At 42.5% G+C, this 19187-nt stretch overlaps 2 protein-coding genes across 3 annotated transcripts in view; one reads left to right on the plus strand and one right to left on the minus strand.

Moving 5' to 3' along the window:
* Positions 1–865, minus strand: part of LRRC2 (leucine rich repeat containing 2) — a 35352-nt gene extending 34487 nt beyond the window's left edge. Inside the window, exon 1 of the mRNA XM_053599903.1 lies at positions 138–865. The gene's annotated coding sequence lies outside the window, so the exon portion shown is untranslated. The remainder of the gene's footprint in view (positions 1–137) is intronic.
* A 3047-nt stretch (positions 866–3912) lies between these two features.
* TDGF1 (teratocarcinoma-derived growth factor 1) lies at positions 3913–19042 on the plus strand. Of its 2 annotated transcripts, XM_053599906.1 has the most exons (7): positions 3913–4105; positions 15337–15372; positions 16173–16225; positions 16309–16440; positions 16841–16955; positions 17051–17160; positions 18645–19042. In XM_053599906.1, exons 2-7 carry the CDS (start codon positions 15353–15355, stop codon positions 18758–18760), a joined length of 546 nt encoding a protein of 181 aa, XP_053455881.1. In that variant the 5' UTR covers positions 3913–4105; positions 15337–15352; the 3' UTR covers positions 18761–19042. The 2 variants fall into 2 exon arrangements, with proteins under 2 accessions (XP_053455881.1, XP_053455880.1); XM_053599905.1 differs by lacking the exon at positions 3913–4105 and having other exon boundaries at positions 15088–15372.
* Positions 19043–19187: the final 145 nt, after the last annotated feature.

Here is a 19187-nt window from a genome sequence, read left to right on the forward strand (position 1 = left end):
CCTTAGGGACGCTTAGCCTGGGCTGGTTCGAGGTCACCACCGCCCAGGGTCGCACATAAACAAGCGGAGCGCGCCCGCGGCCCTCCCCTGTCCGGCAGGCCCTCGCGCCCTCCGGGAAGGCCACCCGAGACCCTTACCGCCACCTCCCCGGAGTCGCACGTAATCCGCTCGAGGCTGTTTACACCCGCCGAGCGGCCGGAAGAGCCCGCGCGGCGGAGCGTCCAGTGCCTGTGCGCTAACGAGCTATATTTGTAAGCCGACAACCTGATCTGGAGGGCATGCGCTGATTATCTATCTATTCTATGTGAGTCAGACCAGCCTGAGACAAAACAGATCTTTTAGGGGAGGATTTGGCACAGAGCAGACCGCAACCGGCCAGCTTGAGCCCTGGAACCAGGACTAGTGCACGTCTGCCACACACCCTGGATCCTTCACATTGGAAATCCTGACGCGTGGGAATAAAACGGGGCCAGAGCGTGTTCTTAGCACCTTAAGCTGGGAACCCAACAAGGAGGATTACAGCGCCCTATGACCAGGGGGATGTAAGTTTTTTCAGTGTTGGAAGCAAAGGACGTCGAAGGTCTCAATTTCATCCTTATATGTGTTTCTAATTTCCTGAAATGTATGTGAGTTTAGGTTATCTTTAGAGAATTTACTAGTTGGACAGATACGTTCTGCGAATAGCCAACATTGTGAAATTTGACAGTAATCAATAATCACGCCGCAGGCGTGTGACACCCAGGCATCCTCCCAACCCTTCCTGCCCTTTCATGGCAACAGCTCTTCATGTACCTAAGCCCTGTAACTTAGAAATACCTTTTATCTAATAAATACAAATAAAGCTAATTGCCAAAATTATTTTAAAAGGATTATGTTCTATATGGTACATTTTCTATTTTTTGATGTTTATAATTAAATTATTTAAATTTGTATGCTAAATTGTTAACGGGGCACAATAAATCTTTTGTTTGTTGTTGAAGCATAAAATAATTATTTGTAAATGTCCAGCATAGAATTTAGGTATATTTTTTACAGCTGATGAGTATAAAGTTGAATTTAATAATTTAAATACATTACCTTATACATGAAAAGACAATCGTACTAATGATGATAGTGTTAATAATATGTTAGCAAAGAAACTTCACAAAAAGAGATACAGGTAGGTGGAAATTACCAAATTAGTTTTAACTCACTATAAATCCATATAATAGGCATAACTGTATGAATGACAAATCCATTTTTATTTGGACTTATGTCCAACATGTAGATTAATGTCCCATATTAAGTTATGTATTGGAGAAAACATTTGTTGCTCTGACCAAGCACTATTCACCTTTGCTATTGACCTTTGTACTTCTTGGCACAAACATAAAAATGACATATCATGTGGACAGGTATGGAATGAACACAGATTTCTACTACATTTACCTCTAGCATACCTGGGTAGCTTCACATGAAAATTCTTACACATTCCTTTTCAAACATTTTTATATTAACTAGAAGACTTGGTTTTGTTTTGTTTTTTTTTTTTTTAGGTGTATGCCAAACTGAGACAGGATTTTATTATTATTATTTCAGATTGTTAATGAGAGTATATACATTTCGGTTACATAGCTTATTTTTGTGTGGATAAAGTCAGAATTATAGATATATCTTTGTCCCAGAAAGTGTGCAACATACCCAAACAGCGTACCCATTGGATGGGACTTTATCCATCCTTTTCTCCCTCTCCCCTCTACCTGCATATCACTGAGTTTTGCTTCCATCTGAACTCACAGGTGTTGATCAACTAGTTGCTGTTTAGTATTAAGTACATGTGGTATTTGTTTTTCTATTCTTGTGATACTTCACTTAGGAGAATGGTCTCCAAATATTTCCAGGTTTTTTACAAAAGATACTAGATCTCCATCTTTTTATGGCTGAATAATATTCCATGTACACACACACCACATTTTATTAATCCACTCATGTACTGATAGGCACTTGGGTTGTTTCCACATCTTTGTGATTGTGACATGTGCTGCTAACATTGGAGTGCAGGTGTCTTTATGACAAAATGACTTTTTTCCTTGGATAGATACCTAGTAGTGTAATTATAGGATCAAATGGTAAGTCTATTTTAGTTCTTTGAGCAATCTCCTTATTACTTTAGAAACAAATTGTCCGAGTTTGCAGTTCCACCAACAGCGTATGAGTATTCCTTTCTCTCTGCCAGCATCTGTTGCTTTGGGACTTTACAATGGGACCCCTTCTCCCTGGGGTTATCACACTGTGGTACCTCAATGTGGAGTTGATTATGCACTTCCCTGATGATTAGAGAACATGAACGTCATCAGCCTTTGTCAGTCACCACAGTCTCTGACCCCACCATTGGTATTCGACCATTATAGGAAGTACATGAAATTAAGTATATTGGTCGTTAAGAGCTTGAGATTTAGAGTCACATAAATCCAGGCTGAATCCTGTGTGATCTTCAGCAGGTTAATGAATCTCTTTGATTCTCAATTTTTTCATCTTTAAAGTGTGTGTGTGTGGGGGGGGAATGACTAGTTAAGCTAAAATGAACCAACTCATGTAATGTCTGAAGTGATTATTAAGTATGTACTCCATATTTTTAATAATCATGCTAAACATAAAATCATGGTAAACAAAAAATATTTTTTTAGATACTTGACTTGAACACAAAGAAAGTAAACATAGTGACTACCTGAACCAAAGGTAAATGTCTTAGGAAATGTCCTGGGTGGATGGTTAAAAATATTTGGAAAATATGCCAGTCTAATATAGCTTATCTATCTCTATGGCTCAGGAACTACTTCCAAACTAAACAAGGGAAATAAACTTCATTGTAGTTTAAACATCATTACTTTAATAAATAAAATGAGAATACATTTTAGGGCCTAAGACCATTTTTAGGGACATTTCTTCTCCCAATCACCAAATTTGTTTTGTTTTATAGACTTTCAACTTTGACAATAACTTGAGCTAGCAATGTGTAAATTTTAAAGTTAAAAGAACTTTTTCTGGAAAAGGCAACATAAAAGTATAGGAGTTTCTCTATATGAGTATAGATAAATTCTGCGTTTGGATACTTGTGGGCAATTTCTTTTTTTTGGAAACGGAATCTCACTTTGTCACCTTGGTAGAGTGCCATGGTGTCGTAGTTCACAGCAATCTCAAACTCTTGGGCGAAGTGATCCTTTTCCCTCATCTTCCTGAGTAGCTGGGACTACAGGTGCCCACCACAACACCCAGCTATTTTTAGAGAGGGGGGTCTCAGTCTTGCTCAGGCTGGTCTCCAACTCGTGAGCTCAAGCAATCTGCTTGCCTCGGCCTTCCAGAGTGCTAGGAATACAGGCATGAGTCACCGTGCCCAGCCCATCAATTCTTTTTAAATGCTCCAGTAAAAAGTGAAAAAAGACAAAGTATACTTTGGAAGAATAGCTTTCAACAGGTACAAACCAATGGGGGTGGGCAGTGGGGGGTGGATACAACAGGTACAGACCAGTGTTGTCAGACACTGTAAGAAATTCTCCCAAAATATACTTTTACTTTGTTTTTTTTTTTTTTACTTTTGACTTTGGTGATTTGGTGAAGAAATGTCTCTAAAAATGGTTCTAGGGCCTAAAGCTTATTCTCATTTTATTTTTTAAAATAATGAGATTCAAACTGCAATGAAGTTTATTTACTTTGTTTAGTTTGAAAATAGTCCCTGAACCACAGAGGTAAACTATGTTAGACCTTCACATTCTCCAAATAGTTTCACCCTTCCACCCAGGACATTTCCTAAGACATTTCCCTTTGGTTTAGAAAGTCAATATATTTACTGTCTTTATGCTCAAGTAAAGTACCTAAAAAAGAAAGTTTATTTTATGTTTACCATGATTTTATGATTACCATGATTAAAATATGGAGTGGATACTTAACGATCCCTATTGGTAGGTCAGATATTACAATGATGGATTCAAGCATAAAATTTCATTTTGGCCAAACAACAGTCATTTTTCTCCTACTTTCCAAGTGAAAAAACGGAGACTCAAAGAGATTGATTAACCTGCTGAAGATCACACAGGATTCCAGTGCGGCAAGTATCTTCTCCCACTCTGTAGGTTGTCATTTTCTTTGTGGATTGTGTCCTTGGCTGTTCAAAAACTTTTAAACTCGATCAGGTCCCATTTACTTTTGTTGTTGCTATGATTAGCAATGGGATCTTCATCAGAAATTCCTCACCTAGTTGATATCTTTAAGGGAGTCCCACAATTTATTCTAAGATGTGTATAGTTTCATGTCTTAGGTTTAAATCTTTTGTACATCAAGAGTCAATTCCTGTGAGTGGTAAATTTGCTTTGTCAAAGATCATATAGCCATATTAGGATGGTTTCATCTCTAGATTCTCTGTTCTAATTGTTAACATCTATTAATTGTTGACATTTATAATTAAATTAGTTAAAATTATATGCTGAGTTGTTAATGGGGGACAATAAATCTTTGTGACTATATTAAATCATATCTTTTAAGTGTTAGATCTGCTATTTTATAACTTAGGGTAATGTTTTTAGATTATTTTTCTCTTTGGATAAATAATGTAAGTTACCTACTTATTAGATAGTGTTTAGTTTGGTTTGGTTTTGTTTCCTGGTTTTCTAAGCCAAAAGAAATGAAAAGGCAGTTTCAGTTCAGATGCTACTTAAACATTATTTCAGTTTATGACACACCTACATGTTCAAAAGCTTAATCATATTTAAATGGGAAAAAATTTCCATAAATGTATTCAGAATATAATGGGATGCCTTTATTATGGTAATGTTGAAGAAGTGGGCCATTGCTTGGCCCAGGCCCCTCATACTATAATAATAATATAATATGTACCCAAATATGGGTAAGAAATTTAACAAATAAAAATATAGAACACAATTAGATTTGAATTTCAGATAAATAACAAATAACTTCTGATACGTCTCAAATATTACAAGGAACATACTTATACTAAAACCTTATTAATTGTTTATCTGAAATTTAAATCTAACTAGATGTCCTATATTTTATCTGGCTACCGTATACCCAAACCACTTGAGATTTTTTTTCTTTTTTTTTTTTTGAGACAGAGTCTCACTTTGTTGCCCTTGGTAGAGTGCCATGGTGTCATAGCTCACAGCAACCTCAACTGGTCTGGAACTTCTTAGCTCAGGCAATCCACCTGCCTTGGCCTCCCAGAGGTGGGAGCCACCGTGCCCAGCCCTGAGATCATACTAAAATGCAGAGTGTGTCTATATCTGTAACCATCACACAGTGAGTGGTAAGGGTCTGGAATGAGCATAGTCTGGCACAGGGACACCCAGGATTGGCTCCTCCCTGGCAAGGCCTGGTGGCCCCTCTCTTCCTAGGAAGCTCTTACTCAGTAAGCCCAGGTAGGGTCCAGGGATCAGTATTTTCAGCATCTCCACAGTTGCTTCAGATTCACAGTCAGGATGTGAGCCAGGAAGTATTTTAAGCTATGTACTTATGGTCGCATAGGAATCGTTATTACACGTTATCATACTAAACTCACTATGTAGACATTTCTGTGTGGGCTGGGTGTATCTAGAGAGACCACCTGCCGGAGGCAGCAGGTAGGACTGTGCCCTGTGCTCCTCCCTTTCCAGTGCTCCCACACACCTGGAAACAGCCTTATGGTGTCCAAGAGCTCAAGATGTTTTTATGCATTTTGGCTCCAGCTGGGCTCAGTCTGAAGCCCACTGCTTCAGCTTCTCCGTGGGGATGTGGACACATATGCCCCACATCCAAAGGGGCTCCACATACACGCTCAGCCGCACATCCGTGGGTGGACTAACTGCTTTCCTCACACCCCGCCTGAGTCTAGTGCTCCTGTCAAAATGTGAGTCACAAGCACAGTGAAGCTTTCTTTGAAGAAAATCCTTGGGCCAGGCGTGGTGGCTCAAGCCTGTACTCCTAGCACTCTGGGAGGCCAAAGCAGGTGGATTGCTTGAGTTCAGGAGTTCAAGACCAGCCTGAGCAAGAGCAAGACCCTATCTCTACTAAAAATGGAAAAAATTAAACAGATATTGTGGCAGGCATCTTTAGTCCCAGCTATGCAGGAGGCTGAGGCAAGAGGATCACCTAAACCCAGGAGTTTGAGGTTTCTGTGAGCTACGATGCCACGGCACTCTACCCAGGGTGACAATGAGACTGTCTCAAAAAAAAAAAAAATCCCTGGACTCACTAACCCAGCACCCATGACTATAAAAGAATGAAAACTTCAAAAGTTTATAAACATTGCATTTCATTTCAATGACCATTACTAAATGCTTTTGACTGATGTGGGAGCAGGTGGCCAGGGCTCCTGGCTGGCCACTCCATATTTGCCGTCTTCTAAAACCTTGAAGCACAGCTCCTGGGCTGAGGAAGGCTGTGCTGGCCCTCACGGGTCACATGGCACATTCCTTAACAGCAGAGCTACAGCACTTAACACAGCAGCCACAGCCACGTGGAGTCACTAAGCACTTGAAATGTGGCTAATCCAAACTGAGATGAACTGTAAGCATAAAATATACATCTATTTAAAGACTTACTGTTTTTTTTTTTTGTTTTTTTTTTCTTTTTTCTTTTTTGGCCGGGGCTGGGTTTGAACCCGCCACCTCCGGCATATGGGACCGGCGCCCTACTCCTTAAGCCACAGGCGCCGCCCAAGACTTACTGTTTTTTAAAAATAAAGTATCTCAGTAATTTTTTATCTTAACAGCATGATTAAGTGATAATAGTTGGTCTATATTGGGTTAAATAAAATATATTATTAAAGTCATTTCACCTGTTTCTCTGTACTTTGTCAATGTGGCTACTGGAAAGTTTAAACTTAACACACAAGGCTGGCATGCTGTTTCAACTGGGTTGCACTGGCCTGAGTCAGAGAATCTAGCCTGGAACAACCCCAGTGGGAAATTCTCAGACAGGGGCTCCCGTTCACCACAGGACTGGCCACAGGGAGCACTCACTAAGGATCCTGACTCAGAGCAGTGTACCCTTCTTTCCAAGATTCGTATTTATTTAGTTTTTCCCTGGGAGGAAGCCAAACTTCTTCAAAAGTATAACTGTGGTCACCAGAGCCAGTTCTACCCCTGTAAGCCATGTCACCTGTGTCCTGAAAGCTGTATTGGTCCACCTGGTTCACCTGCAAATTTGACATAATGCTGACCATCGCCCCCGGAGGATGACTTTGCCAATGCATTGGATCTACCCAGGGACATTTTGGTCAGTCATTGCCTTTCAGCCACACAAATCATCAAGAATGCCAGGCCTAAAATTCCCAATGGAAACTCTTCAGGTATAATGATGGAAAGCTATTTTGACTTAACTTTTTCTTTCTTTTATTTCAAATTTTGGTATGACGATTATACCATTAAAATGAAACATACACACAAAGCCAATAAAGAAAAATATTAAAAACTACACACACGAGGTTGGCACAGTGGCTCACGCCTGTAATCCAGCACTCTGGGAGGCTGAGGCTGGTGAATTGCCTGAGCTCACAGATTTGAGACTAGCTTGCGCAAGAGTGAGACCCCGTCTCTAAAAAAATAGCCAGGTATTGTGGTGGGCGCTGTAGTCCCAGCTACTTGGGAGGCTGAGGCAAGAGAATCACTTGCACCCAAGAGTTTGAGGTTACTGTGAGCTGTGATGCCATGGCACTCTACCAAGGCTGACAAAGTGAGACTCTGTCTCAAAAATAGAAAAAAAGACTAACACACACAAATAATAGCTAACATGTGCCTACTTTGCACTAGGCACAGTTCTAGGTATTTAATAACATTACATCAAAATGTGGCAAATATCAGAAGCCACCTTTCTGAAATAATAGAAGGAGATAAAGGGTGCTACTCTCTGTACATAATACATATGTACATATGCCGGCACTTTCTCCCTGTTATAGATAGAACAGATTGGAAACAACACTAAAAGGGAGGAAATACTCAAGCCCTTTTACTGTCCAGGAAATGAGGCTCAAGGGGTTAAGTTCTTTGACCCAGGACTCCCAGCTTTCAGGTGGACATTGTCACTGGACCCAGGTCTGTGAGACACAAAGCCAGTGATCTTTCTGAGAGTCTGTACTGCATCCAGAAGCCTGTTTACCCTTCTACACAAACCTCTGGTTTCCAAGTCCCTAGGAAACTAGAAGCTGCAGATGTCCTTCAAAACCAGCCTCTGCCATGCCACTGAGCCACCACAGGCCCTGTAGATTCTGCCTTCTCCCCATCTCCCCACCCTTCCCTTCTCACACTCCTGAGTCTCACTCGAGGCCCCTGCATTTCTTGGCTGCTCTATTGCAACAGTCTCCCCCAGTTTCTCTAACCAGTCTGCTTTCCCTTTGATGCCAAAGAGATCTTTCTAAACACATAGAGCTGCTCAGGACACTCTCCTCCTTGAGTTCTTGGCAGAACAACTACAGTAAGAAGGCAGCTCCTTGATAGGCAAGGTCTCCCTGATCTGTCTCTGTTGGCCCTCAGGGCTCACTTGTCACCAGCATCACCACTGCTTGCCTCCATCACTCATGGCCAGCCCAAGCACACTGCTTCTGTGCCCTCCTTCCACCAGGCCCATTCGTGCTTTCCTGCCTTTGATCTGCAAATAAGGATTCCCCTCTCTGACTTCTAGAAAAGTGACCCATTGCTTCTTTTGGCCACTACATCATACTCAGCACAGACCCTCTATTATTAAGCAAACTCACCAAATCGCATGTCCATGTGCTCTTGACTGTGAGGCCTTAAGAAAAGGGCATGTTCATTGTGCATTGTTCAACGCCTGGTACTCATAGCACCCAGCCTATTACCTGACACTTGGTAGAAATAACAAATGCATAAGTGAATGGGTGCATGCTGCCTGACCTTGCCCACAGGGAAGAGGTAGTAGAAAGACAGGAACATCTCAAACTCCTACCATGTGCCAGAGCTATAGTAGGTGTCTACCTAGAGCAGCGGTTCTCAACCTGTGGGTTGCGACCCCTTTAGGGATCGAACGACCCTTTCACAGGGGTCACCTAAACACATCCTACGTATCAGATACTTACATTACGATTCATAACAGTAGCAAAATTCCAGTTATGAAGTAGCAATGAAAATAATTTTATGGTTGGGGGAACTATATTAAAGGGTCATGGCATTAGGAAAGTTGAGAATCACTGACCTACAGCATCTCTGTGGGGTAGGTGTGCATATCCCCATTTTACAGATAATGAAACTGAGGTTAAGTAACCAAAGACAAGGTAAATGTGCCCGGAATGTGCCCTCACCTGGCTCCCTGACATTAAACATGTTTGTTGAGAAAATCAAGAAGCACAACTTTAGTGTTTTCATCAGTCTGGCATGGCAATGACCCTGGAACTTTGACATGAGAACATCTAAAATAGACTACCTGATGGGCAGAAGGAGGGTGATAGGTGGGATCACACCTACGGTGCATCTTACAAGGGTACATGTGAAACTTAGTAAATGTAGAATATAAATGTGTTAACGCAATAACTAAGAAAATGCCAGGAAGGCTATGTTAACCAGTGTGATGAAAATATGTCAAATGGTCTATAAAACCAGTGTATGGTGCCCCATGATCGCATTAATGTACATAGCTATGATTTAATAATAAAAAAATAAAAATAAAATAGACTACCTGAACATAATAAACATAGAGAAAAAGACTCACAAATACATGAACAATTGATTCCTGGTGGAAATGGCATATTAAGCAGTCATACAAGAATAATCCTTTCAATAATGGTACTAAATCTTAGTATAATATGCAATGGAAGACTATAAAATAATGAAATGAGCCACCTTCTCCAAACAACCTCACTGACTCACACCGACGTGCTTAATGACAGGAGGCACTCACACGTACACATTTAGGATTATATAACTCAAAAACCATGGGAAAACCAATCTATGGTGTAAGAAATAGGTAGAGAGCTTTGGGGAAGAGGAAGAAGGTAGTGATTGTGAACAGGCCTGAGATAGACTTCTGTGCTTCTAGCAGTCAGATGATACTCACTTTGGAATAATTCATTAACATGGAAGCCTTATTATTCATTCATCCAATTTTATAAGTGCATGATAGATTCCAATAAAAAAAAGTAGAAGTATTTTTGTGTTTATTGTATTAATTTTATATTGCTATGAATTTGTATAATAAATTCTTACAAACTTAAAGGCTTAACACAATACCCATTGATTAACTCACAGTTTCCACAGGTCAGAGGTCCAGCCTAAATCAAATGAGTTTCCATGGAGGAAGGCACACTTCAAAGTGCCCGGGGTTGTTTGCCTACAGGACATCTCACTGGAGACCTTCCTTTACCCCATTCTGATAGCAGCTTGGGCCCTGTACCACAGCCTCCCTCTCTCCTTTTGCAGTTCAAACCCATTAAGATCTGTGAAGAATGCCTGTATGTGATCAAATGCAAAATCCACTTAAGAAGCACTTCTAAATGAGATTCTCCAGGTCTTGTGAAAACCAAGTCGGACCCCTGCTTTCCTTCCCAAATTTAACTCCTAGGAGTCTGTCTGCCCATCCACTCAGCCTCAACCTGGTCAGCAGGAAGTCAGGAAGTGGCTGCCTTCTTCCTATCTGCAGTTTTCTGATCACACTAAAATGGCACTTGGCTTAGATTACTGGGCCTGTCTCTTCTCAGGGGAGAGGGAAAGGGAGCAGAAGTCCAACCTTGAAATCTCTACCCACCCCATGGTGCTTGGCACAGAATAACTGGCCAGTCGATATTCGTTGAATTTAATTGGAAAGAGAAAGATTGGGGTGTAAAAAAATCCTAAACCATAACTACATCTAATAGTCTAAATCAGACTGTCCATGCCCTGCTGTGGTTTCCAGTAAGTGCATCAAAATTATCTTGTCTTATACATGGTGAACACTCTTAAATAAATTCCCCAGAATCTGGCATATCAGTGACAGATTGGAGTACATACTTAGAATTCATCTTTCTTCCCTTCTTTGTTGAGGGAAGAAGGTATTCTTTGTTATATTTCCAGGCTCAGGACTGGGAAACAAGTTGTTTTCCTGTGGTCTTTCCCAAAGACCTCGCGCTTGCCACACCACCATTTTGGAAAATAGAGCTGAGATTTAATGTTTCTGTCATGGATGTAGAATTGGAATAAGATTCAGCCAAAAAACAACAACGACAACAAAACCCAGCAGAGGCAGCTGCTGCACTAGTTGGGGAGGCTGTGATTCCTGGAAAACCAGGTTTCTGGACCTCTTAGTTCAGGGGGGTAAGGGATAAGAGGGAAGAGTTAGTGAAAGACAAAAACAACAAGCAGTTTACAATACAGTGTTGACAAGGTAAACACTGGGGCAGAGGATACCAGGATGGGGCTCTCAGCACAGCTGGAAGCCAGGGGAAGGAGAATGGTGTCAGCCAGAACTTCCCAAAGCAAATGACATTTAGCCTGAGTCTCAAAGGCAGTTCAAGGAGCCTTTAACAACTACCAGCCAGGTCACAGAAAATGAAATACAAACATTCAATAAACATAAGGAATAATGCAAACCCAAGATAGAATGAAATAGTCTTTTTCACATCCCATATAGCAAAAATTAAGATGCTTACTGCAGCCAGAGCTGGTAAGTGCATGAGAAATGAGCTCTCCACATCAAAGGGGGGAGGAAGAGGAGGAGAGGAGTCTGGTGCAGGCTTCTGGGAAATAATAACCCTATAACCAATAAATTCCAGTGGTAGCAATTTACCAGATGAATTCGCTTTTAAGCATTGACCAAGATACATGTACAAAGAAGTGCATCACAAAATGTAGACACATGTGTCCCTTCTAATGTTCTACACACAGGGAAAAAAATTCAGCCTTTTTCCATTCCTTTTACACCATTTATATAACAATATGGCTCTAAAATGACTCACTTGAGCTTGCCTTCCCCACTGAGATTGCAGATTTTTTGCATGCAGGAATCTATTCTTTAAACCCCACACAGAGACCAGTGGCAAATACAATAGGGTTCCAGTTGCTATTTGTTAAGTTCACGGGTGAGAACAGAAAGCCATTAGCTTGTTAATGAACCTGGCTGGGCAGGCTGAGTAGGTAACATTTCAGCGGGAGTGTAAGGCCGGTATTATCATAAATTGTTGGGCGCTCAGCTTGATGGGATTAGGAGGGCGCTCAGCTTGATGGGATTAGGAAGGCCCCACCATTCCTCGGCTGGAGGGTATGTATAGATACCTAGTTCCTCAGCTCTGCCTCTGCTCCCTTCCATCTTCTGGCCTGCTCCAACTTTCAGGGGACTATGACAAAGGTAAGAGAAAGGTATTCCCGGGAGCCCTATGATAACTGGAGGCTTGGACCTTGAAACACTGCCACTGTGCTGCAGAAATGGCTGTTCTTTTGACAAACTCTTAAGTTGGAATTTAATGCTACATGTTATCCACCACTGAAACAAGGCTTTAATTGGCTTTTTAAGACTAAAATTGATCCCATTCTCCAAGTTTGTTTTCGTTCATGGATTTTAGACAGACATTGGGAGTCTGTTCTTTGATTACCATGTTTCGGGTTCCATTATTCTTGGTTGGTTGGCCAGTTTTAACTCAAAATGTTTATTTGCTTTGTTTTAAGCACAATTCTGTCTCTCTTGCTCCAGTTTTTAAAATACAACAGTTCTAGGGCAATACTGGGAATGTCGGAGACCAAGACCATTGTTTTTCACTCTCAGCTATTCATGAGGTGCTCTTCATGAGGGAGAAGGTGACTGTACCAGCTGCCTGTGATTTGGGAACCCCGTGCTGTAGTGCTCCCCAGTTCTAGCCATAACCCTTTGGCACAGCACTCACTAGCCAGAGGCCGGGCAGGGCCAGTTTCAGCAGTGCTAGAGCAGAGAGGTCCGCTGGCTAGCTGGACCTAGGGTAGCTATTCAATTCTCCTAGTTGGAGGCAGCAGCAACTTTTTGCAATCACAATTATAATCATGAATTACTGTTCTTCCCAAACTCACAGTGGGGGGGTCTTCCTCTCCACTCTTTCCCCAGAGACCACTCCCAGTCTACAAGCAACCTAGCAGGAGATTAGCTCAATACCTGTTCATTGGTTCTTAACCTATGGGTCGCGACCCACAGGAACTGTATTAAAGGGTTGTGGCATTAGAAAGGTTGAGAACCACTGTGTTAAATGAACAGCTCTTGCATCCCCAGCCCAATAGCACCACAGCCTTACCCTTCTTTTCTCCTCTCCCCATTCCAAAATTTTGCCCAGGCTGTCTACCCTGGGTCCACTCGGCTTCCTCTGCTCTGCACCTGTGGGGAATGGGAATCTTTTCAGTGGCTTCTGGTCTTCGGATGAGAAGGAATTTTGTGTGACAGAAGGGCTGGCATGCTTGGGCTTAGGGCTGAAATTAGCCCAGCCATACCAAAGTATGGATTTGGGGACTGGCGTTTCTACCTCCGAAAATGAAGAGGTAATTTGTAGGGGTCCTAGTTCAAACTCGACAAATCCCAAAACAGCCCTGTTAGACAAAGAAGTCGCAGCTCCAGGGCTGTGTGTACAAGTCTGCCACTGGCCTGCCCCATCTCTGAAAAATTGAAATCCTCAAATGGAACTAGTTGTCTGGTCCACAAGGTGAGACTATAGTGTCGACACTACTTACCTTCTTAGCACAATAAACTGTTAAGGGCCCTGCAGCCTCAAGTTTCTGTTTTAAGAGAGGTCCTTAAGCCTCTTGCAGCTCCAGGACTGGCAGAGTCACCTCACCCACTGCTGAACCCTCCCCCAAGCTACACCTCCTAGAGCTACAAGCCAAGTTGGTCCCCTCTGCGTCTCAGCTTGCCACCTGAGGAATCTAGCTAAAAAGTACACACGAGGAGGAGCTGAAGTGCAGTAGGAATTAAATCGTCAGCTGCTATTGAGTTGAAAATGTTGCTGCATCTGGGCATTGATTGCAGAGGGCCCCATTCCCTCAATGAAAATAATTTCAAGTTTAATGCTCCCAAGATCAGGTGTAGAAGTAAAGGTTCTTCTCAGTAGTACCTGTGAATCCCTGGCGCTGATGCTGAAATGGCCTGTTACCAGTTCCTTCTGCCCCCACCTAAACCCACTAAGTAGAGACGGATGTAAACAGGTCTATATCAAAGCTTCAGATTGTATGCTTGGCCAATTGCGAAACGCCAGGCTTTCCTTTAGAAACTGGAATTAAGTTATTGAAGAAAATAACTCACGACTAAGTTTAGTAACTAAGTAACCTGAAGGACTGAGATGTTAGGATGCGTCTTCCTGTCTTCCTGGGCCCACCGAATAAACACTTAGACGGTTCCACGTGACACATCTCAGTCTAGGGTTAATTCCCAGTGAGGTGTGGCTGGGCAGGTGGGGATGGAAGAGGCCGCACTGGAGACGCTGGGAGACTGAGAGAAAAGTCAGGTCACAATCAGTGGCAAAGCTGAAATGGCCTCCCTTGAGGGACAACACTACTGTGTTTCTAGAACTTTTTCCTACAACAGGCCTGGCAATCTGACTGCAGATCCCCAGCGTCCGCGCCCAGCCAGCCTCCGCCTGCAAAGCACCTTCGCTGCGCCCGCCGGGGGTGGGGAGGGAACCCGCCTGCGCTGAACTTGTCAGCGCGAGCTCCCTAGTCTTACCCTCACCCGGCAGAGCGCGCCCCGGGTGGAGGACCTGGCGCAAACCACTTTTCTTGGAAAAACAAAGATGGAAGCAAATCGCAAGAAATAAAACTTAGTAACAAAGTATCGGATGTCTTGAGAGACCCATACCTGGTGCTTAGGTTTTTCTAATTAAAGTAATTATTTTCCACCACTCCTCCAACCTTGAATCACCAACTTGACAGTAGTTGACTTACCTTATTTTCAAAAGAATAAATGTGACATTTTAAACCTGCAACTAGGGATAGAGTTATTAGGGCTAGTTAAGCACTGTTGTCCCGGACTCCACCTTTTCCATTCTCTTGATTGTTTTCGGTCGGTTTACCGCCGGCAGCCTCCCTTCCCCTAAGAGTTTGGGCATTGTAATGCTGGTGGGCCTCCGCCTCCTCGCCCTCCCCTGCGCCCTCCCCGCCACCCCTGGGGTTTGTTGTAAAGCCCGAGAATTCCTGTAAGGCGGAGTTTCGGGCTCAAGGTCAAGACATTATTTGGGGCCAAGAAGCCCCAGTTTTCCGGGACACCTTGGCTCCTGCTTCTCCCAAGGCCCTCTGGAGAAGGTGTACTTCTCATCTGGAATACTTTTCCTTTTTAAGTCGCCATTTTCACTTAGGAATTAATGTTTTCCTTTGGGTGTTTTGAAAATGACTCTGAATTAAGGGCATGCTAACATTTTTTTACCCCCTAAATTGTTAACAGCTGTGGACTACTGAAGATGGTGCGCTTCTCTTCCAGGTACGAGCTAATCTTGAATGTGAATATTTAACTGCTAGAGATTACTAGTTTAGTAAATAATGCTCTCCACCAGTTGCTTAACTCTATCTTGCTCAAACCTTAGAAGAGTTGCCAAGGTCTCTGCTGTTTTTCCTGAAAGACTCGGAACTTCACACAGTTACTTCCAACTATGCCTTTGGCTTCTAACAGTTTCAATCATATTAATGGCTTTGCCTAGAAAATAGTGTTTTCCTACTTTTGGGTAAACAAAGGTCAATATCAAAACCAAATTAAAAACCTACTGAAAAGGTTTAGACAGAGTCTATACTTGCAAAAAACCTTTAAGAATAATAGCAAAAAAACTTTTTTTAACCTGAAAACATTTTGACTGGTTAAAATGAAATAGTTTGTAAAATGTGATTTGTCAATAACTTGGACTATCATGCAGCTGTTTTAAAATTCTTATATGAAAACTATACAGGATGAAAAATATATAATATGTAAATATAAATTGTAAAATATTATGTGAAGTACAAGATAAAAGATTCATATCTACTTAAAATTATGTGCATACAAAGACAGGGCCTGAGAAATAATATGTAATGAAAAGAATTGTATATTGGTGACTTTTATTTTCATCATTTTTCTTGGTTATCTGAATTAGTCAGCCTTTAAAAGAGGAAAAGAAAAAAAAAGAAAGGTGGCACGCTGTTTCTCCTTAGTGGTCTGTGGTCTTGTCCACGTGCTGAGAGCACGGGGTGTGAATTTGTAGGGTTTATTTTCTTTGTTTTGCTAACTAATGTCTGATTTCCTCTTCCTAGTGTGATTTTGATCATGGCCTTTTCCAAAGCTTTTGAACTGGGATTAGTTGTGGGTGAGAGACTTTTTGTTCTTTTGATCACTAACATTTTTATGTGGCCTGAAATACAGACTCCTTGAGTGGATTTTGTCTTTAAGGGTTGGGCCATGAACTTACACATCCACCTCAGAAAGACCTGTCCTTCAGAAACGACAGCATTCAGTCCCAGGAGGCACCTGCAGTTCGTCCTCCATCTCTCCAGTTCGTGCCATCCATGGAAATACAGCACAGTAAGATCTGCCTGCCTTGAATCATCTGTATCCTGGTCCTTCATTCATCTCCTTCTTAATGCTCTTTCACCTAAGAGCGTGGATGCTTTGTTTTGGAACTGGACAGGTGGTTGGACTGCTTTTAGTTTGGGAAGTGAGACAGGCATTGTATACTTTACCTCCCTGGGGGACTCCTGGAACCGCCACTGCCCTGTGTATGAAAATGATTTTTCTGCTCAAAAGCACAGGTAGCAAAAGCAGCACTCATTCATACAGTCGTACTCTCTGAGGTTTACAACTTTTAGACATCTGCAGACACATTGGGGAGATCAAGTCCTTGGCATTTTATGAACCTTGCCATCTCTCTACAGGAATTCTTTTGCCATCTCTCCACCCTTAGCCACATCTTTGTACCTTTTAGGTAAGGAGCAAAACAGAACCTGCTGTCTGAATGGGGGAACCTGCATGCTGGGGTCCTTTTGTGCCTGTCCCCACTTTTTCTATGGACGGAACTGCGAGTATGATGTGCGCAAAGAGTAAGCCATTCACAGGGCAGGGAGGGGTGGAGAGGAGAGGGAAGGAGAATGAGAATTTCGGATTCATGGTCATTGCCTTGCCTGTCCATTCTCAGGAGCTGCGATTCTGTGCCCCATGACACCTGGCTGCCCAGGAAGTGCTCCATGTGTAAATGTTGGCGTGGCCAATTCCGCTGCTTTCCTCAGACATTTCTACCTGGGTGTGGTAAGCAGAGGTTCTCCCCCAGCTGTCACCCTTTGGGGTGACTTAGTTGCCTTTCAGAATGCTTAGTTAATGGGACCTATTCTCATACCTCATAACCTGTGGGAGCCTGACAGCCAAAGTTGTGCTTGTAATAGCTCTGAGGACTCCAGATGAAACACTCGTCTTGGAGTGCTGGATATTGACTTTCTCAGAAACGTCGTTAGTCCTGCTACCCTTCAGATGGAGAGTTCAAGTCCATTTGACATTTTATTTTGTGTGAACTTTTATTGAGGAAAATAAACAAGACTTCATCTCATGGCAGGGTACATGGCTCGCACCTGTAATCCTAGCATTCTGAGAGGCTGAGGCAGGGGGATCACTTTAGCTTAGGAGTTTGAGACCAGCCATGAGCAGAGCAAGACCCCATCTCTACTAAAAATAGAAAAATTAGCCAGGCCTTGTAGCAAGTGCCTACTCAGGAGGCTGAGGCAGGAAGATCACTTGAGTCCAGGAGTTTGAGGTAGCTGAGCAATGATGATGCCACGGCACTCTACTAGGGGCAAAGAGTAAGACTCTGTCTCCAAAAAAAGAAAGAAAGAAAAGACTCAGTTTCTTATTTAACCAAGAGTTGTTCTCCAGTATTCCTTTCCTCTGGGCAGAGGGAGTCAAACTATCTCCAGGATGGCAATTCATTCAGAACCCACCCCAATAGTACATTCCACCCGAGGCTTGACCTCAACCCCAGTCCTGTAGGAACATCTTCCTGGGGGCTAAATAGCCCTTGCACTGCCATCCCCAGTGATTGGTCCCAGAATACTTTCACCTTATTGATTGTTTTCCTCAAATGAGTTTTAAAAAATGATGAAAAGAAGGCTAGGACCTAGAGGGGGAGAAAATAAGAGAAGATCAGAGGGTCTTCTCCCTACTCTGATCTGAGCCTACTTTCTAGGGCCACCAAAGTTGAAAGGCCTTTATACTTCTGGCCCATGGAAATGTTAGAAATTGAAACTATTCAAGTCCAGGAAGTAAAGGAAAGCAAACACTTCACTGAGTATAAGATGGAGCCCCAACCCCAACAAAGATTGTATCATTGTCATTTGCATCCTGGATGTCAGGCCCAAGAGAGGTGTTTGTTAAGTGTGGGTTGAATGATAACCATGTTTTTCTGGAATTTAGGGCCCAAAACATGTTCCCCTTTTGAGAGCCTCACCGAGTTCTGCTCATCCCCGCAATTGAAGGCATCCTCTGTTGGGTAGGGTGCAGGTGTGAGAGTGTCCTGAGAAGATCAAGAGAACAGCAGGCTTGTGGCAACTTTTATTATTAAGAGTTTCTCAGGAGAGTCTGAATTTTGTGTGGTCAGTACTGTTGATCCCATAAGCATACTGTCCTCATCAAATAGTTGGGTCCAAACACATTTTTGGCTCAGATAAACATGCCACATGCATGGGCAGCAGGATAAACTGTTGGGGGATTTCCTTTAATGACCAAGCTCCCCTTCCTTCCAGGCGGCCACGTGGTGGATGAGCACCCAGAGGCTTCCCGAACTCCAGAAATACCACTGTCTGCACGGATCATTTTTATGTTAGCTAGCATCTGCTTTTCTATACAAAGTTACTATTAGTGGATATTTGACTTTTTCTGGAAATAGAAGCATAGATACCATGCATATTTCATGACCAGCAAGGTCTTCTGCTCCAGTGTCCTAACTGAAAGATGATCATTTGTTAGTTGCCTTGAAATAATGAATATATTTCTTTGTGGCGGGCACCTGTAGTCCCAGCTATTCGGGAGGCTGAGGCAAGAGAATCGCTTAAGCCCAGGAGTTGGAGGTTGCTGTGAGCTGTGTGAGGCCACGGCACTCTACCGAGGGCCATAAAGTGAGACTCTGTCTCTACAAAAAAAAAAAAAGAAAGAAAGAATGAATATATTTCCATATGGTCCCTAACACTTTCTTAAAGTACCAAGTGCTTCTTACCTCTGCCCTGTGCTCTCCCCAGAAATTTTTCTTCCAAAAAAAAGTCAGCTATATTGTGCCCAAGTCCTATGTA

The sequence above is a fragment of the Nycticebus coucang genome, chromosome 8 (genome assembly GCF_027406575.1).
Source record: "Nycticebus coucang isolate mNycCou1 chromosome 8, mNycCou1.pri, whole genome shotgun sequence".
Classification (NCBI taxonomy): domain Eukaryota; kingdom Metazoa; phylum Chordata; class Mammalia; order Primates; family Lorisidae; genus Nycticebus; species Nycticebus coucang.